Raw genomic sequence first — 21697 nt, 5'->3', positions numbered from 1 at the left:
CTATGCAGGTGACAGGCATCTAACTATTTTGGCCCTATCTTGCATTGGGCTGTCCGGGGAAGGGGGTTGAGGGGCAATGATCCTGCTGTACAATGCCGAAAATCTCTGCATTATATAGCGGGTGTGGGACTGTGAAGACACGATTGCACTGTCACGGCCCCACCATTGCCGCTGACACATCCCCTGCAACGCTGACCCTGAAACGTCCACTGAAAATCCATCTCTGTGCGTGTTGCTTCTATAGTGCGCCTCACATGGGTAATCATGTGATCATAAGGATGCATGCGCAGCGCGGCTTGGTCACGATAATACGTACACACCTCTGAATCAGGATCTATGTAGCAGCTGATGGGACAAGAGCCACGGCCAATCTAATCAGCTGCCGCATAGAAGACTCACTCCTATAGTAACTACTTGAATAATTAGAACTGGTCCTCTCCCTGCTATCAGACACAAACACTGACAATGCTGCAAGTCTGTATGTGGCGTTCCATGGATGTCTCCAGTTGGGAAAGTCCCACAGCTAGTGTTACTTACTAAACATGGCCCTTGTCACTCCCTATGCCTACACAGTGCACTCTCTAAGCAGCCTGCTCTCTCTCTCATAGGGAGAATATTTTGGTTCTGGATATTTTCTTTGAAGCACTAAACTATGAAACTATTGAACAGAAGAAGGAATATGAGGTGCCCGGACTTCTTGGTGAGATATATCTAACTAACCAAATCAGAACTTGTCTTAACTCTTCGGGCCTCATTTACAGTTGGATGTACATCCGTGATTTTTTTAGTTCGAATACACACATTTTCCTACTGCACATGCAGAACACAAATAGGGGTATTCAATATGGGAGCGAAAACATCATTTTTGCGTTAATATCGCACTTATGACGTAATTATCGCAGGTTTTAGTTTTACACCGTATTCAATTTCAAAGACTTTTCGCAGGTTCGAAAAGTCTTTGATAAAAAACGGGGATAACTTTTCACCATTGAATAGGTGTCGAAAAAAAGTGCAGAATTGGGGTTTAGGGGTGCAGGCTTAAAAAAAATAGCCTGCACCCCTGGGAATGTTATTTAAAAAAGAACTGTGTCAAAAAAAGTTTAAAAAAAAATAGGGACACCCCAAAAAATTAATGTAAGAATTTGGGTGAAAAAAAAAATGGGAAAAATTTGTTTAACAATAGGGAAATAGGTTCAGGGCTATTCTGCAAGTATGCGGCAGGTGTTTTCTAGAATAGAATTATAGCGGCAGGTGCACAAATGCAGAATTTTTAAAAACTTACTTTAGGGACATAAAAATATGCTAGTACCCATTTTCATGTACCCCAAATTTAACCTAAGTGCTCTTCTGCATCACTTTTTCAATGTCGGGGAAAAACACCTGCTGCGGCTATTTAAATCCCCGACTTTCAATTACAGGCTAAAACGGGGGTACCCATAGTGATCCCCCATGTTTTTACAACTTTAGGGGGGTCCTACAATTTTTTTAAGGAAAAATTTGTAACTTTACGCAAATCCAACTTCGGAGTTTCCCGTTTTCATTAATTTCATATTGAATACGGGGATAAGGGGGCGCGCGCCCGATACTTTAACGCAGGTAAAAACTCCGATATGAAACGTAAACTTCGACAGCGAAGTTTACGTTTCATATTGAATACCCCTCAAAGTGTCCATATCTAGCATTGTGGGTATCTACAACTTGTGCCCTCTTCGGCGGAATGCGGGTAGGCAAGTGTAGGTTCAGTACAGTAAGGACGTGTTTTGTAAGTGCAGTGCGCCCCCTGGGGATGAGACCTATCTTTTACAGGTACTAATGGCATGGTGTAAAAATATGTCATGTTAATTATAAATCGTTATCTGGCCCCTTATAATTAGCTGCTTGCGTATTGACCCCCCCAATCTGGTTTTACTTCATTATATAGCACTTAAATTATATTAAGTCACAGACTTTTGTTTTGATTGCTTGTTTGTCTCTTCCATTTGGACTACTGCAGGAAAGTAGATTCCTATTGGATTTGTATTTTATTACATTGTTTATATGAAGAATGCAACTTTCACACTTACAGTACATGTGGCGTAATGAAATGATTTTTTTTTTGCTACAAAATTTTTGCGCATACATTCGGAGTGACAACTGCGTCAAACTCTAAATGGGGCCCTATAAGTTTATGGCTGCTTTACATAGAAACAGCCGTAAATAGTTTTTCCTTCTTACTGTCCTAAAATGTGGTCATTTTAAATAAATATTATTGCCTGTATAGCCTTAGACAACCTGTACCATCCAGCTGTTGTCAAACAACAAATCCCAGAATTCCCTGACAGCTTTAAGAGCTCGGTTCTCCTTCAAGAGATAGGATCTACAAAATACCACCTATCGGTATTCTCATGGCAGGAACAATGCCTGATATCTGAGAATGTAATGAGTTCATAAGGCTACAGTACACAAGCACACTAAGCTCATATCTGACATTAGCCTTAAGCTGCATACACACTGGACGATATTTTTGAACGATATCGACATCTTCGAACGATATATTGTTCAAATCGTCCAGTGTGTATGCACTAAGCGATGAACGATGCACACTCCCGCGGGTCGTAAACGATATCCCCAACATGCAGCTCAATCTGGGCATATCGTTAATGATGCCATGCTGCTGAATGCAGCATGGAACCCGCAGCGCCGCCGTTTGTCGTTGCCGGCATCGGCAAGTGTGTATGCACTTACCGATGCCGCAACCCCCACCGCTGCCTATATCGCTGAATACACACATCGTCCAGTGTGTATGCGCCGTTAGTCAACCTGTGAGTCTCCCTTGTCACTGGCAGGGCATTCTGGGTGTAGTTAGCTGGTTGCTTTCAGATGATTTATGGAATGCATTTGCAATATGTTCCACCTGTGCTCTATCCATATCCACCTGCTTGTTTCCAAAATGATAGGATAAATTTGTTCTGAGCCTAACACAGTATCCTTATTCACATTTTTTGACAGCTATCCTTTGTGTTACTTGTCCCATGCTTTAACCCTTCCCTCACCACCACAGTTTTCTTGCTGTTAATACTGACATGATTGCATCATTGTCTCTCATAGCACCCAGCCTGTTCTCACTCTTATCTGTGCTGTGATTTCTTCCAATAGGGGATATTGGGGGACAGATGGGCCTGTTTATTGGAGCGAGTATCCTAACGGTTCTGGAACTCTTTGACTATGTCTATGAGGTAAGATTACTCAGTGGCAGGAACTCTTACTGAAAGCACTTCATTTTCTCCTGCTAGTCATTACTGTATGTTGTTCCTATGGCAATGCAGGAATTAATGCTGATGTTTATCTCCAGGTTCTGAGATACAAGCTGTGTGGAGGCGCAAAATGTGGTAAAGACTCGAAACGCAATAACAATGACAAGGGAGTGACATTAAGTATGGATGATGTAAAGCGTCATGTAAGTTAAACACTTTTTTTTTGGAAAACTAGTTTTATTAATAAATGAGAACGATGAACACACAGACACAATTCTCTAGCCTTAAGCAGCAGGAGGATCTCACAAGTGCTCAATGGAACTATACACACTTGCCATACAAATGAATTACAATAGGGGTCATTTAGGAAGCTCTCCCACAATACACTGCAAATCACATTGGTTATATATCACTGCACCTCTTTAGTTTGCTCAGTAAATATCAATGTGCAGTCTCCAAAAAGTAGAAATGTGCCTTGAATTAAGCAAGACAATCTTAAGAATGTGTACTGTGGAAAATCAAAAACATCACATCCCTTCGAATTAAATAAGCATTTCAGGTTTTTCTCCTAATATATTGTTAGAATTACATTTATTTGTACTCAAATAAATCAAGTGAGTAAGCGGACCTTAGGGCAGGTTTTTTTAACATGTTGTATGTGTTCATTACGTATGTTGCATGGAGTCCACTATGTTACAGACAGCATATATGCACAGTGCACTGTTTAAATAATAAATAATAATAATAATAAATAAAAGTACAGGCGGTGGGCTCCCCAAGTCTTCAGTTAGTCACAGTCTGGGTGGATTCTGGGGGGGAGCTATGCTGCTTCTTTCCCCCTCGGTTCTCCGTCTTCCATAGCATGAGCAGGGGGATCAGGCCCAGGTGGAACACTTAGGAAGGGCGGGGGGTTGTTGGTTTTCACTGGCCCGCTGATTCACATACAGTTTGGTGCCTTCTTCCTCTGGTGGGGGAGGTGAGGCTTTATACTGCAGGCCCCCAGGGAGAGCTTTGAGGGAAGGAAGGAGGCGGGACCTCCGTTTAGTTCTCTACTTTCTTTGTGCTAGTGAAATGTCTCTAGCTTATTATATAATATAGATATAAGGATCACCAACAAGTGTTACTCTATTTATGAATTGTTGCTGTCTGATTGCCACCACAAATTTCTTGGAAAGTCAGTTCCATACAACTCAGAGAAGGACCGGCACATCGGTAAAGTTTCATCTGTGCATGCACCGTATGCAAACACTCGCCATTTGCGCCCATGCACAGTGATCCGTCCGAATCAGAATCAGCACACAGCGTCCGGGCTCAGACTTGCCTGGGGCATGGGCCTGACAACCACTCTGCAAAGAGGGCTTAGCTACACCCTTGAGTCGGTGGTGCAGCAGGTAATGCTTGTCTGATATTCACAATGGGGTATGGCTGCGCCCGCACAAACACTTGGCTGCACTTCCCATACCAGTGCCCGATAAATTTCCTGGCTACCCTACTATTCCGTACTTCAGTGGGAATGTCTTCTTTCCATCAAACTCCTCCGCCATCTTATTCAGCAGTCCTAATCACCATACTTACCTGATCTCCCAGAATGTCAGAGAGACTCACATCAACGGGGAAAGGGGGGAGGGGCTCTACCAGAAGCCTGGAAAATTAAGCAAGCCTCCTGGAGCATGTCTGTTGTTGCCCGGTGCCGTCACTTACCAAGAGAAGTAGGCGGTGAGGGCAGCTTGATGACGCGATTTGTGCTGAATTGCGCCCGCCCTTTTCTTCCATCCCTACTTTAAAATGTAGGGAATTGTAAAACCTGGCTGCTTTTTGCCACCTGTGACATTTGACCTGGCAACACCGGGCAGCCAGGATATCGGCCAGTATATCTGCCAAAATCAATGATTTTAGAAAAAGTCAGACTTGCTCTGGAGGTGCGAGAAAACAGATGAGATGGATTTCTATAGAAATCACCACGTCCCATTTTCAGGCACCTTATTAAATAGCGAAAGTATGCGGCAGTGGGGAAAACACCGCGCCGTGGTTTTTTTTTTATTAAAAAGCCCGCCCGCAATTGGAAATGCCCCATAAAATGGCGAGAGATAAAGGAATATGTGCACTAAGCTTTGGAGAGAGATAAAGTACCAACCAATTTGCTCCTAACTGTCACTCTACAAGCTGTGTTTGAAAAATTACAGTTAGGATCAGACTGACGAGTCGCTCCTCTACCAGCAAGATAGGGGCCAAGCCCTTTTTGCTTTTGGCAGGTGCACAAAGTGATAGAAGAGGAGATGTATCAAATTTACTAAAGAGGATAAAATGACAGCTAGAAGCCGACTGGTTACTTACTATGGGAAACTTCTCCACCTGTTCTCTAAAGGAGGTTTGATACATCTCCTCTAAAGACTGCTGAGGCGTAGAGAGCCAGGATATCAGCAATGATTCGACAGGAGCTGCACTGTCCCAAGCTGAAGACTACTGTTACTTTCTATCACTTGTCTGGTTCCCATAGTATAGGGCTGTTGAACAGTTTCTATGGTGCCTGTAGCCTGGAGATCACAATGAACCCAAATGACATTAGCTCTTTTAGTTGGCATAGTCTAGATTACAGCCGTGACTTGTAAAACCCATCTGGTGACCTTTAAGAACAGTTACAATGATATAACATTAAAACATACATTAACATTAGCACTGCCATGTGATTTAACTCAGCTTGGCAAGCGGGAATGCCAAGGGGGCTTAGCATTTATTTTCAGCCCGGCACCCTGGTCTACCCACATAGCCCAAGCGCCAGGGTGGAATTCTCATTAGATTGTTTTCTACTCTTCCATTTCAGTTGCACATTTTAGAAAGAATACTGCTGTTAATATACTATGCACTTCAAAAGTATATATTTGTAACAAATCAAATCTATAAGTGGTGATCATGACTGTTAGTGTATTCCTATTTATTATGTTGGGATATAGAGGACAGGGTCAAACTGCCTCATAAAGTAATACATTACCAGTCTATACACTTGTACATGTGTGTTCCTGTCTTGCTGAGTGCTGAGGATATTAGTATAGTATTATAGTACTATGGGTGTGATAATGAGTAGGGAATAGAGCAAGAAAGAGCAAGTAACTGTGTATCTTGGTAAAACCATGCTGCACTGCAGGTGGGGTAGATGTAAAATGTGCAGAAATGTAGATTTGTCCAAACTGAAATCTAAATTGCAGTGTAAAAATAAAGCTGTCCAGCATTTGTGGGCTACAAAAGCAGCCAGTATTTACCCTGCATGCAAACATGGCCGTAGAGAGCCGACCCAAGCCCGATTACTAATGGGGGTGTGGCCTAATCTAATCCCGGGAGGCGTGGCCACACCCCTTAGGAAAAAACTATTTCACGTAGCTGCGAGCTAGAGAGGGGGGCGTTGTGAGCCCCTCAGCCTGGCGCAAACCAACAGGCAGAGGAGGAGACTGTTGCTGCTGAGCAGCGAGCAGTCTCCCTGGTCTCTCACTTTTGCAGCTCAGCACACAGCAGCGTGTGCTAGGCTGCTGACAAGTAATTGGGAGGGGGGGCGGCATCAGACCTGGGGCTGCGCTGGGCCCCTCCAATAAGCCTGGCCCCCTCTCTGCGCCCCTGCATGCAAAAACAATTACGTATTTCATAGATTGTAAGCTTGTGAACAATGCAAGGCCCTCTTACCTCTGTCTATTAATTGCTATTACCCAATCTTGTTTTAGTACTCTTTGCTCCCAATTGTAAAGCACAGTGGAATATGCTGCGCTACAGTCAGGTGCATAAATATTGGGACATTGACAGAATTTTCATATTTTGGCCTCTATTCACCACCACAATGGCTTTGAAATGAAACAAACAAGATGTGCTTTAACTGCAGACTTTCAGATTTAATTTGAGGGTAATTACATCCAAATCAGGTGAACGGTGTAGGAATTACAACGGTTTCTATATGTGCCTCCCACTTTTTAAGGGGCCAAAAGTAACGGGACTATCAACTCAAAAGCTATTTCATGGACAGGGGTGGGCTATTCCCTCGTTATTTCATTATCAATTAAACAGGTAAAAGATCTGGAGTTGATTCTAGGTGTGACATTTGCATTTGGAATCAGTTGCTGTCGACTCTCAATATGAGATCCAAAGAGCTGTCACTATCAGTAAAGCAAGCCATCATTAGGCTGAAAAATCAAAACAAACCCATCAGAGAGATAGCAAAAACATTAGGTGTCGCCAAATCAACTGTTTGGAACATTCTTAAAAAGAAAGAACGCACCGGAGAGCTCAGCAACGCCAAAAGACTCGGAAGACCACGGAAAACAACTGTGGTGGATGACAGAAGAATTATTTCCCTGGTGAAGAAAAACCCCTTCACAACAGTTGGCCGAATCAAGAACACTCTCCAGGAAGTAGGTGTATATGTGTCAAAGTCAACAATCAAGAGAAGACTTCACAAGAGTGAATATAGAGGGTTCACCACAAGATGTAAACCATTGGTGAGCCACAAAAACAGGAAGACCAGATTAGAGTTTGCCAAACAACATCTAAAAAAGCCATTACAGTTCTGGAGCAACATCCTATGGACAGATGCGACAAAGATCAACTTGTACCACAGAGATGGGAAGAGAAGAGTATGGAGAAGGAAAGGAACTGCTCATGATCCAAAACATACCACCTCATCAGTGAAGCATGGTGCTGGTAGTGTCATGGTGTGGGCATGTATGGCTGCCAATGGAACTGGTTCCCTTGTATTTATTGATGATGTGACTGCTGGCAAAAGCAGCAGAATGAATTCTGAAGTGTTTCGGGCAATATTATATGCTCATATTCAGAACTCATTGGACGGCGCTTCACAGTGCAGATGGACAATGACCCGAAGCATACTGCAAAAGCAACCAAAGAGGTTTTTCAGGCTAAAAAGTGGAATGTTATGCAATGGCCAAGTCAATCCCCTGACGTGAATCCGATTGAGCATGCATTTCACTTGATGAAGACAAAACTGAAGGGAAAATGCCCCAAGAACAAGCAGGAACTGAAGACATTTGCAGTAGAGGCCTGGCAGAGCATCACCAGGGATGAAACCCATCGTCTGGTGATGTCTATGCGTTCCAGGCTTCAGGCTGTAATTGCCTGCAAAGGATTTGCAACAAAGTATTAAAAAGTGAAAGTTAGATTTAGGATTGTTTAGTTTGTCCCATTACTTTTGGCCCCTTAAAAAGTGGGAGGCACATATAGAAACCATTGTAATTCCTACACCGTTCACCTGATTTGCATGTAATTACCCTCAAATTAAATCTGAAAGTCTGCAGTTAAAGCACATCTTCTTTGTTTCATTTCAAAGCCATTGTGGTGGTGAATAGAGGCCAAAATATGAAAATTCTGTCAATGTCCCAATATTTATGCACCTGACTGTATATAAGTAACTGTTAATAAATAATAATATTTGCACCCCTTGCATTCCTACATGGTTTGTCCAAGAGTTACTTGGAGTTTCTTGCTTTATTCCCAACTCAGAATCAGGTAGCTGGCCAGGGAGATCTGTGCCATAGTCCTTCCCATAAAGTTATTATAATGATTCTTGCAATACAAAAAAGATATAGTTTTACGTTTTACCCCCATTACTGCTTTACTCGTTTCCTGTAGTGTTCCCTGTAATAATGAATACAATCTTCTCATTACAGGCTCCGTGTGAGGGCGTGAGAGGGCACCCAGCAGGAATGAGCTACACAGCTAACATTCTCCCCCACCATGCTGTACGTGGAGCATTTGAAGACTTCACATGCTGAGACCTCATCCTAGAACAGCTGAGAGAGCAAAATCATCTTCTGAAAGTAACAAGAGCAAATGAGGAGATGAGAGCACAAGAGCCTGGACGAAAATCTACATAACCAAAAATGGCATCATTGTAATTCAAGAACAACTGTAAAGAAAACGTGAATGTGCCCTGAGAGTGTGAGAGAACTATTATTGATAAGCAGAGAAAGATCGACTGAGAGTCAGTCTCATTCCCTCCTCCTCCCCGTGACACAGAAAACCTGTTAATGACAAGAGGAATTATCTGAGCAATACTCATATCTTAGAAGCCAGTTTTTAATAGTCAGAAGTATTCAAAATGTATAAAATACACATATCCCCAACCCAGAGACATTTCAAAATGAGAGAATGTGTTGAAACAGATACCATAAACTCATCTCAATCCAAGAGACTCATACGGTATATGTGTTTACTCCAACAGGGAACAAAACTACTGCAGATGATGGCACCATTTATTTAACTGGTGTGTTAAACTCCACAGGTTCACATATAACACAGTACAGGATGCCATATCAATAATACAGGGATAAACCGTTTAAGCAGCACGTGCTGAGCCAAATTCACGGGAGCGCGAACAGAGTGGGCAGACCGCCACATCCGGATCACTGACTACGACAAAAACTATTGGTTGGGATAGGTTACAAATTAAAATATATGATCACTGCCTTCTGGAAAAGACAGAACACATAGCAGAGCGATTATTTTACAGCTCTGGAAGAAGAAAGAAAGCCTAAAAGGAAACACTATTTTTATCTGGATAGTCCGATATAAATCCTAAACGATCCCAAAGTGCAGGTTATTAGGTAGTCATTGTGCTGTCATAATAATGCATGTAAGGTGCATAATAGTACAGAATGAGCAGCTAACACTAAATTATATTATCTCTATTTACCATCATCTACAGCAAATGACCAGTGCATTGTAGATACATGTCTCCTAAGTCTAATATATAAGGAAAGTTCCAATAGTCCAGCATTGTGAAAAATCTAAATGTATGAATCCTGAGATTATCATGATAGAGAGGTATCGCCCCCTATATTAACACTTCTGTGCTGCATAAGGGGGTGAGGAACCTGTTACAACCCAGGGTCATCCGTACATTCGGATCACAGCCTATTGGAGGAAACCAACTGTAATCATCTGATTGCCAAGATCTGTAATTTCACATTTATTTGGGTTTTTATTGTTTCATAGAATAAGGTAGATATTAGTTATATACTCTAGTATTAGCTAGGTATGCCCTATTAGTCATATATTAATTATTAGGGGATTCTGTGTCACCTACCTACTCTGTTCCTGCTAATGACAGCATACATGCACTCTCCTGATGGGTGTCAATCTCCCCTCTTGTATGTGATAGCCAAAGGCCTGTTCTAATCTCCATGCGTGTCTTCCTTTAACTGAACCTAGATTTGTTTTCTGTCAAAATTGATGACCTTGCTGATCCCGATATAGATGTGTCTTGCCCCAAATTGCAGCAGTGACTTTATTACCAGGTATATTATCTTGTTAAGCCTAGCTGGTTGGTATCAGTGCTGATGGGGTTTGTCATTTCCATATACTGTGCTTTTCCAGGTTGTACCAGGTTTTCGCTCTCTCGCTCTTGTTTCCTGAGTCTGTGACGCATACATTCCCCAGTATTCTGGAAGTGAAAGAATCGTAATCTTTGATGTTCATTCTACATAGAATATTGACATCCATGGGGTTGTCAGTACTCTGTGAATGTGAACTGTCAGATTAGGATAATCCTAGATCATTTACCACAGCAGGTTGAATGAATGGAGATAGCAGTGTTGAAGATTCCAGAGCAATCAATCACTTCCAGTTTTCCATCCCATAGACATAGCAGATGATTGTTGAACATAGTGGCCTTGGAGCCCGACCTTGGGGTGCTACAAAGAATTACTACTTCAGTACTTTGAAGGACTCTTAAAGAAGGGAGCCAACATAACTTTCTATGTGTTTACTATCTATCTATGGTCACATTGATTGTACTATGAGAAGTCAGTGTGTGCCCATTGCCAGAATCCAGACCTAATGTACCACAGATAGGTGGACTGAATCTCTTATCCTTGGAGGATTGATCACTGTGACGTTAATGTGAAAGGCGCCGACCACCCTGGGGATAAGAAATGTGGATCAGCGGCTGCAGCCTACGACTGCAGATGCTCAGTGAACTCAGAAATGATTACTTAGAAGCCTGGGACTTCTCTTGTGACTAGGAACCTTCAATTTGCCTTTCTTTATACCATTCTCACCATTGGAACCTCCTCATCCCATACAAAGTGAAAATCCATACAATCCCACTGAATCAATATACAGTACTGTATTATACACATGTTCTTTATATATCTGATTGATAAGTATTCCCATAATAACATATCACTAGTTACAGATAATATTTCTAGAGTAAAAGAAGACATCTTTGGCTTTTCAGGCATTGAAGAACTACATATCACAGCATAACTCAGCAGCTGGGAAGCCACAGATTGCCTATACCTGATCTGGTTCCATGTCTAAAATTATTACAATGTTATAACAGAAGAAATATCCTTGAGATTCACCAAATATATCATCGGTTTAGTGGGGGCTATTTAATAGGAAAAGCAGCTACTGTCTTCACTTGTAAACCAGGGGCCGGGTTTAACAACAGTGCAGGTGCCATTAGTCACTTTATTCCTCAGTCCCGCTCCTGGCATTTGCTAGAGAATCCGGTGTATGCACCTAAGGGTCTTTCTGGGCTTGTCTAGGCCCCTAAGCTCCTGTTAGAATGGGTTGTAAAGCCTCAGCCTTAATAAAATAACAATGCACCAAGTTGCCGCATGCTCCCTGGGCAGCCCTGCTTCTTCTCCACAGCATATGATAGCAGTTACCATTATACAACCAACATCTTTCTTACACTTTCCTCTTAGTTATCAGTTTCATAGAATAGTCATTTTTCGCCAGTGTCACTGACACAAGAATTTTCATTAGACTTTATAGAACAACCCATCATTATTCAAATAAGTAACATATATTCAGCATTTAGTTAACGCGCAAACAAAAAGCACCCAAAATTAATTACCATATAAACAATAGACATAGACAATAAAGAACATGCCGAAAGGTAGCACTGAATTTTTTATAAAAAAAAAAAAACAACATACCTTTTTTGCTACTTGGTATTGAATACTGATACACTGACATAAGGCATATTCAGTTGTTTCAATGCCTGGGGTTGTACCACTGCCAGTTAGGTTTACCGTTATCATCTCTTTGCATATACTGAGCCCAACCACTTACTTTCCATTTTGCTAGGGCCGTCAAGGGCAGGGACGGACCCAGGTACTGGGAAAAGGGGGTGGCAAAATCGGGGGAGGTGTGGCCATGCCCCTTTTTAACATTTTGTAAAAAAATACTTTATGCGCAGCATGCAACTCAGCCAGGGATGGATCCAGGGGAGGGGGGCGATCAGTGATTTCCCCCTTCCCCTGTAGCACTTATTACTTGCCCACTACTGCTGGCCGCTGTATAGCACTGCAGCGGCAGTGGGCACATCATGCTGCTGCTGCTCCTCCCTGGACCGCACGCAGCTGCAGCAGTCTCCTCTCTCTCCCTTCTTGATGTGCTACTGACCCGGGCCCCTCCAACAAGCACTGGCTTGGGTAAAGAGTACCCTCAGCCAATCCCCTCCCACCAGCCCCCTGTCGGTGCCCCTGCATATTGCAATTAATTTTATAAGTGTTCTGTAATGGGATGAACACTATTTAATGACTTAAAAACAGTTACCAAGGTAACTTGGTTTCTCTACCTCTCACCATATCAGGACAGGTATAAAGAAGCATTTACCCACATATTTAATTAGAAAACAACATGGTACTGTGGAGCCGCACTATCCAGTTCAGGACAAAATAGAACCTCAGACAGTGATTCACCTACTAGATGGACATCCTACACCCATACACAGAAATTGATCCTGTGTGTCATCTAATATAACCATACAGGTATAGCTGTAAAAATCCTTTTTTCATGTGGCCTAACTAAAACATCTCCTGAAATACTGTGTGTAAATGCAAATATGTATGTGTTTATGCAGAGTGTGTTTATTTGGGTAATTTAAAGAGGAGTTACTGTTTTTAGTTCATTATTTTATAATTCTTTTTTATATTTTTCCATCACTTATAAATATATGAATAGATGAAATCAGTGTATATGTATATATATATATGTATAAAATTCAGTGTATATAACCTCGGGTTGGGGGGCGCTGCTCCGTGTTTCCCTGTGAAGAATGTTAACTACACAGGAATATATGTACATTACATACAGAGCACAAAATGGTGAAGCAATGTATACTCAGAACTGATATAAAGAACGTTATTACTATGGAAAAAGTGTCTATGTTATTGTGCATATGATTCTTAGAGCAACAGGATAAGAATTAAATTTTCATTTATAAACGTAACAGATATAATTTTAAAATTGTTATTTCATCCATGTTTGGGTTGTCTCTTTGGGGATTATTTATGAGATCGGTAAGAATGTCGACACTGAGAATGTGTACAGTGTAATGCGACCACATAATTGAAAGCATTTATTACAGTGTCTGCATTATGGACCTCATTCAGACCCGCTCACTAGCGTTATGCGCTCGCAAGTGGCCCGATGGTTTGCAAACGCGCATGCGCACGCTTCGTTCTGCGCGTGCGTGAACTACTCTGTGCGATCGCAGGCCGCTCGCTCGCCCAGCAAAGACAGCCCAGTGAAATGAGTGACAGGAGAGGCCTTTTGTGGGTAGTAACAGGGAAAGGACATTAATAACGGGGGTGTGGAGGTGCGAACGAAGGCGTGCCTGGGTTTTTAAGGCGTGTATAATTAACAGGCAGCGTCATAGTACACGTCACATGCCTGGTTTTTACACTGAAGTCCTTGCAGTGCTTGCGGCAGTTTATGGCAACCACAAGCGCTGCGTTAGCTTCCGATGGTGCTCGATGTACCAATGTTTTAATACACTTCCCGGAGATGACATGCGCTAGTGGGCGTCTCAACATACGCTAATGGGTGTCTGCATACACAGAGCGATCGCTCGCACAGCCAAAGTGGGTGTGCTTATGCCTTGGCGAGCGATCGCTTCCCATGTCATCACTTTGAAAAATTTGCATACGCTGGATGCAAGCGGTCGCATCTAGCAAGCGGGTCTGAATCAGGCCCTATGACTTTAAACATGATGGTAAAGCATCATGTTTAAAGCTACATTGCCCAATGCTTTAAATCACACTACTACTGTGTCGGCATTCTGTAGTCGACATTACCCTCCCATATTCTGAGTGTCGATATCTGCCTATGGACTAATTAACTACGTCCCTTATTTACTAAGCAGCATGCTATTAAATCATTGCCGTTTTAAAATTTGGACTTAAACGCAGAGAAGCAGTGGCTTTTGAATGCCGTCACTTATAGAGTAATAGTGGCGGCATCCAAAGCATCGGAGAAAATGTACTCAAAGTAACACACATGACTAGCGCTGAATATATTTACTTACTAATTCCTGAATATCACAGAATTGTAACTGTATTTTCCCTCACACCTCTTTACAGAGCCTCTTACACTCTAATATATGTTATTAGTAAGATATCATTATTTAAATAACTTTTTTTTTTAAATAATTGTATTGCTTTTAAGTATTTTAGTATTTATTTAGTAATCAAAAATGGAATGACTAATGGACATGTCCCTTTATGATGCTGTACAGTCTGTACTTTATTCCATTTTTCTTTCAGATGTCCAAAATTTCGACTAATATAATTAACTAGCCCCATTTGCCATGCTGTATGTCTGCCCTTCCTTGGGAAGTAATTCTGCCTATGTCACTAGCTGTGAATGCTCCCATGCAGGAAACTATTTACAATGACACTGGCAGTCTGATGATGTCAGGCCCGACACACAACAAAACAGCCATGAGGTTTGGTTCCTCCCAATCACTGAAGTCTCCATTGAAGAGGCCTAACAAGTGTGATCAACAGAAACAGAACTAAACATTAACATGACATGTTATTTACCAAAGCACAGCATATTTTTCTTCACTTGTCCCTAAACAATATGCTGATAGGGTATGCACTCAGGATGCCGATGGTCTAAATGCAGACCGTCGGCACTCTGACTGTCTAATCCCGGCAAGGGTCTAATGACAGGCGTCGAAACCCCAACGCCTGTCATTTTACCTACGCCGGGAGCCCGAACCCTGGCATCCCGATCGAAGGTATGCCGGGTTCGGACAGCCGCGGGGGGGAGGGTTAGGTTAGAGGCTCCCGGGGGGGGGGGGGACTTAGGGGTAGGCCCCCCCCAGGTAGACTTAGGTTCAGGCTGCGGGGAAGGGGGGGTTAGGTTTAGGAACTTAGAGGGGGATTAGGGTTAGGCACTTGGGGGGGGAGGTTAGGGTTAGGCACCCCTAAGCAAGGGTTGGGGGGGTTAGGTTAGTTAGTACTTATCTTCACTGGTGCCAGTCTTCCGGCATCGGGATTTGAACGACAAATCATGCCGATCCCTATGGAGTTCTTATGTGACATTATATATATGCCCAGGAAACTATAACAACATAATTACCAGCCACCAGAGTGCTGACTACAGCTTATGACCCCAGGTGTACTGTACATCTATTCTGACACCAGGTCAAGCAACACTAATAGGTGACTTGTGCTGTCATTAATAAAGGGCAAAAGTTGTGTTATCTATTCACTATGCTCCGACCAGCCGGAGATTACGGTATACAATCGGGAAACCAGCTGCCTTAATACCGGCAGCCGGCTTCCCGACTGTCATATCCCGGCGAGGGTGAAATACCAGGCGTCTAGATGTAGACGCCTGACATTTCCCCATCGCCGGGAGACCGGCGCCCGGCAAACTCATCACTTCATCCTGTGGGGGTAACACGCAACAGCTGGTGTCCAGTGCCCACAGCAAAATTTGGAGTTGTGTCCGGTAATACATGACTGCCCCCTCTGAAGACCCCCTGCTCTGCCCTTCTGAGCATGTATAGGGGGGACTGGCACATGCGCACTAAAGCTGTATGTGGACTTTCAGTCCTGGAAGTAAAATTCCAGATAGTGCATGGTCTGCAGTCAGAGGCTCTGTAGCGGATGGTGTGCAGTCAGAGGCTCTGTAGCGGATGGTGTGCAGTCAGAGGCTCTGTAGCGGATGGTCTGCAGTCAGAGGCTCTGTAGAGGATGGTCTGCAGTCAGAGGCTCTGTAGCGGATGGTCTGCAGTCAGAGGCTCTGTAGCGGATGGTCTGCAGTCAGAGGCTCTGTAGCGGATGGTCTGCAGTCAGAGGCATCTGTAGCGGATGGTGTGCAGTCAGAGGCATCTGTAGCGGATGGTGTGCAGTCAGAGGCATCTGTAGCGGATGGTGTGCAGTCAGAGGCATCTGTAGAGGATGGTGTGCAGTCAGAGGCTCTGTAGCGGATGGTGTGCAGTCAGAGGCATCTGTAGCGGATGGTGTGCAGTCAGAGGCATCTGTAGCAGATGGTGTGCAGTCAGAGGCTCTGTAGCAGATGGTGTGCAGTCAGAGGCATCTGTAGCAGATGGTGTGCAGTAAGAGGCATCTGTAGCGGATGGTGTGCAGTCAGAGGCATCTGTAGAGGATGGTGTGCAGTCAGAGGCTCTGTAGCGGATGGTGTGCAGTCAGAGGCATCTGTAGCGGATGGTCTGCAGTCAGAGGCTCTGTAGAGGATGGTGTGCAGTCAGAGGCATCTGTAGCATATGGTGTGCAGTCAGAGGCATCTGTAGCGGATGGTGTGCAGTCAGAGGCATCTGTAGCGGATGGTCTGCAGTCAGAGGCATCTGTAGTGGATGGTGTGCAGTCAGAGGCATCTGTAGCGGATGGTGTGCAGTCAGAGGCATCTGTAGCGGATGGTGTGCAGTCAGAGGCATCTGTAGCGGATGGTCTGCAGTCAGAGGCATCTGTAGCGGATGGTGTGCAGTCAGAGGCTCTGTAGCGGATGGTCTGCAGTCAGAGGCATCTGTAGCGGATGGTGTGCGTTTACCTCAGAGGTGCTTCCTAATTAGTGCGAAGCCTCATGCTTTGTCATCTCCTACATCTAGTGACAATGTGACGTCCCAAACTATATATATCACACATTGGGAACCATCAACGTAGCCTTCAGTACATGATGCTTATTAACTGCTAGAATTTTAAGAAAATTATATTGTTGTTTTCCCTACGTCCATCCTTGCTAGCTTTAAAAAAAAAAATACAATAATAAATGAATATATAAAGAAAATCACAGTAACTGATGTGGACAGATATGCCTCTACTGTTTTGTATGGTCCCATTACTCCGAAATGATTTTATTAGGAAATTGAATTCCTCCTGTTTCCACCATAATCAATGTTCCAGAGCTGGGACCCTTCTGTGCATGAATCATTCCACAGTCCTTAACAGCATAGCAGGAGATAGAGATACATAATAACTCACGGAGCCACTCTCCAGTCACCTGTCCATAAGGCCTGATTCAGAGTTGTACCTAGTTATGCCCCTGTCTGTTGCTGTCCAGCAAAGTGGAACAAAACTATTTTATCCCTGTTCTCCAAATGATTGGCGTCCAATAGAATGCTGCATTGTAAATGAGGAAACACAATAGCTGTCTTCCAGTGAAATGATGAACTAAGGATTGCAGTGTCTGCCGGAATATCGGAATATCCTGTAATGGGATCCCACTATACATTGGAAAATAATAAATTTCATGTAGGTCACAGATTTTTCACGAGAAGTTCACAATACTCTATCATATGTACTGGATAATGATTACAGATCTGCAGAGGGCAATAAAGTCATTTTCCATGTTTCCTTCTATAAAACACCAGGGCCCCCAGGAGAAGACTATGGGCGTGATGCACTATTGCGGTTTTTTACAGTCAAATCTCCGAAAATTATGTATTGGGAGGTTTGGCCGCTCACCGCAGATGCATCAATATCCGTATGCGTTACATTCCGGGGCTTGGATGCAGTGGGCAACGCCATCTTTAGCCTATGGGCTTCTATTCTGTGGGTGCTGTCAGAGATCCCTCCCATCACCCCCTGTGGTGCGTGCGCCACTCGACGTATGTGCAGAAGGACTTCTGGGTCATAAACCCGGAAGACTCTATCGCAAAGGACATCTCTTACCGGGAGAGCTGTCCTTTATAATATTTTCATGCATACCGGCGTTATTTACGCCGGCATGTATGCCATGATCGCCGGGATGCATCACATGCAAAATGCCATGCTCGGTGCATCCTGCCCCCTGTGTATGTATGTCTGAATGAGGTGGCATCAAAATAGGCACCAACTACCTAACGTTTGTTCACAAGTCCCCAGCAAATTTTCCTTATTATAGCCATTTTACAGTAAGCACCTTTCATATAGAACTCCAGGTTATCATAGTACAGTCCTGATTTTTATAGACTATATGGTTTTGTTATCCTGATTTTTCCCCAGAATAATGGGGAATTTTGCTGTTGCTGCATAACTGCTTCAGATGTTGAGGTAAGTACAGGCCCCTACTGTATAATGCCAATGAAGTGTATAATGCCAATGAAGTGTATAATGCCAATGAAGATGACACAATGGAATTGATACTTTTTTACTGTACTTTTCTGCAAAGAATGAACCTTGTGGTAAACCAGGGTAGCAATAAAATTTGAGGGACAATACATGCATTTAGTATAACTACAAATAGTAATTAACTGAATATATCCTGTCATCTACTTCTGGGGTTGCACTAAGTAGGAATCATTAAAAACTGTAATACTATTTTATTTATATGATGCTTATTATGGGTACCTGTCACAATAACAGTGAACCCATTATGCAGATGACGTTTTATGAATTCTCTGCTTTCATACATACCTACTCTCCCGGATCAGCCGGGAGACTGACAAATATGGAGGAGTCCCCACAAATACTGAGGAGAGTAAGTTATCCTCCTACATCCCACCCACTTCCTAATAAAACACCAACATAATTCTTAGCAAATTGCTTCATCATGGTCCTGCCTGCATTGCACTGATGGTTTCATGGCAAAAAGTGACTGTATTCGTCCACCGCACTACCAAATATGCAGCATCTGTGAGGGTACAATATTATCTACCTTATAATAGGAGGGGCTGGTTGGAAACCAAGCCTTGATTGGCCTAGTTTCAAAGGGACTAAGGGGCCTATTCATGATGTTAAGAATCGGGGTCCCCAACAATTAACATTCTAATTCGCTGCGGCCACCAGAGCAATTCAGCTTTGCTCCGGCGCGGTGACAGCTGATGTGAAATCCCGCGAGCGGCTTCACTGCTCCTACTGCTCTACCGGACCTACTTTGCATAGGGAAGAGCAGGTTGCGAACACCAAGCGGGGGTATTCGCCATCTGAAGATGGCAAATGCCCTGCAGTCAAGCTTCGAAAATATAATATTTTCGGAGCTTGATGAATTCTGTCCCCATACACAGCAGCCATTCCTGCTTCACCTTCTTAATGAATGGCCCGAATACTTAATTGTCACAATTTCAGGTGAAAATGTGCTTTTTCACCTGCTTTTGTGACAAGTGATGATGAATAGGCCCCTAATTGTGGGTACACACTGCACAGATATATCTGCAGATGATGGTCATTCATACACATTGAACATCCATCATCTGCCTCTGGCCGCTGGTCCCGCTGGTAGGGGGGTGTGTCTCGCCCCCCTCCCTGCGGCCTCTGCTGCATGTGTACACACTTGCCTATGGATAGATCAGGCTTGCCTACCCTCCCGATTTGGTCGGGAGCCTCCCGAATATCGGGTGCCGCTCCCGACCCCCCGGAAAGGCAGGCAAGCCTCCCGGCTGCCGCCTACCCCCCCAGACTAATGGTAAAAACCCCCGCTGGCGGGGGGCCCGATGACGCGATTCGCGCTGAATCGCGTCATCGTGGCTCCGCCCCCTGCTTCACAATGTCTTTTTTCCGGCATTGTGAAGAGGGGGCGGGGCCACGATGACGCGATCGTGCGGTCACGCCCCCGGCCCCGCCCCCGAAACTGCATCATAGCCCGGCCACGCCCCCCACACAATGCAGGCATTCAGCTCCCTCCCGGAAGGAGGGAGCTGAATGTCGGCAACTATGGGATAGATATATCTGCCATCAGTTGTGCAGCATAGATGACGCGATGTCTGTGAACGACGTAGTTCACAGACATATCAGCCAATATATCTGTCAGTATATCAACCTTCCAGACGCGCTTTATACAGGAAAGCGCATTTCTAGGTGAATAAACACCAATGAAATGAAAACATTCAGGCACACTAAAGATACATGTAATATAGTCCCGATTTCCCCTCTCTCATGACTAATGTAAGCAGACTTCCAAATATTAAGACACACAATAAAATCCCTGCCCCCATCACTTATGAACTCTGACACAATCCACCAAAACCCACCTTTATCTGGCCAGTATTGCAGTTTTGTAGGTGAAATGTATAGATTGTAATTAATGTAGGGCAGACTTGAAGATTATATTTTAACACATTCCACCTTGCGCATTTCCACAGGACTTACAAACCTTTTATATAGGGACAGCTCTAAAAGCCATTACATAGGTGTGTCACCACGTACGGGATGTACTTAAAAAGTCGACAGTAACTACAATGTTGACAGTTAGAATGTTGACATTAGGGTTAGGCTGCGGATGTGAGAGTTTTAGGATTAGGCTGCGAGGGGGGAGTCAGGGTTGGTATACAATCGGGAAGCCGACTGCCTAAATACCGGCAGCTGGCTTCCCGACTGTCATTTCCCGGCAAGGGTGAAATGCCAGGCGTCTAGATGTAGACGCCCGCATTTCCCAGACGCCGGGAGACCGGCGCCCGGCATCCCGATCGTAGTGATGCCGGGCGCCGCGAGCGGACAGCCGCGGGGGGGAGGGTTAGGTTTATGGCTCCCGGGGGGGACTTAGGGTTAGGCATTCCCCCCGGGAGGGTTAGGGTTAGGCTAGGGGGAGGGAGGGTTAGGGTTAGGCACCCCCGGGGGGACTAGGGTTAGGCACTTGGGGGGGAAGTTAGGGTTAGGCACCCCTAAGGAGGGTTAGGGTTAGGGGGGTTAGGTTAGGTTAGTATATACTCACCTATCCACAATCGGGTTTCCAGCGCTGCCGGGCTTCCACTGCTTCTAACTCTGCTTTTGTCGGGCTGCCGCTGACGGGAATCGAACCGCCGGTATTTCGTACCCATTCCTCAGGGTTAGGCACTAGAGGGTGGGTGGGGACAAGGGTTAGGGATAGGGGAGAAACACCAGTAAACCGAAGGATCAGAACTCTGACCCGGAAGTGACGGTCACAGGACCGCCAGGACCCAGAAGACACCTCTGCAGCAGGCTTGCCTACCCTCCCGATTTGGTCGGGAGCCTCCCGAATATCGGGTGCTTCTCCCGACCCCCAGAAAGGCAGGCAGGCCCAGGCACAGACACATATTCTTTATTTTCTGTTTTGTTTTGGGGATATTCAGGCAGGAATACCCCTGTGTCAGCCCCAGTGATCTACTATACATCTCCGCTTGCAGTAGCACACCACTTTCTCTGTTGTATCCTAAAATTATGTATTGCCAATGTAGCCAGCGCATCGCAAAATGTGACATTTCAAAGAACAAAAACAAATCTTCATTTTAAAAAGTCATTAGGTCTTACAATGCGGCCCTCTCC

The 21697-nt window shown here is 44.2% G+C and overlaps 1 protein-coding gene across 5 annotated transcripts in view; it reads left to right on the top strand.

The window, feature by feature from the left end:
* ASIC1 (acid sensing ion channel subunit 1) overlaps positions 1-13390 on the top strand; it is a 253922-nt gene extending 240532 nt beyond the window's left edge. For all 5 annotated transcript variants that reach the window (XM_088469136.1, XM_088469131.1, XM_088469135.1 and 2 more), the window contains 4 exons: positions 609-700; positions 3136-3215; positions 3332-3436; positions 8897-13390. In XM_088469136.1, coding sequence (XP_088325262.1) covers positions 609-700; positions 3136-3215; positions 3332-3436; positions 8897-9001 — 382 coding nt within the window. In that variant the 3' untranslated portion in view covers positions 9002-13390. The remainder of the gene's footprint in view (positions 1-608; positions 701-3135; positions 3216-3331; positions 3437-8896) is intronic.
* The last annotated feature ends 8307 nt before the right edge of the window (positions 13391-21697 follow it).

The sequence above is a fragment of the Taudactylus pleione genome, unplaced genomic scaffold (genome assembly GCF_031769625.1).
Source record: "Taudactylus pleione unplaced genomic scaffold, aTauple2 ptg000089l, whole genome shotgun sequence".
Taxonomy (NCBI): Eukaryota; Metazoa; Chordata; class Amphibia; order Anura; family Myobatrachidae; genus Taudactylus; species Taudactylus pleione.
Note: the sequence above shows the minus strand (reverse complement) of the source record. Positions and strands in the feature narration are given on the sequence as shown.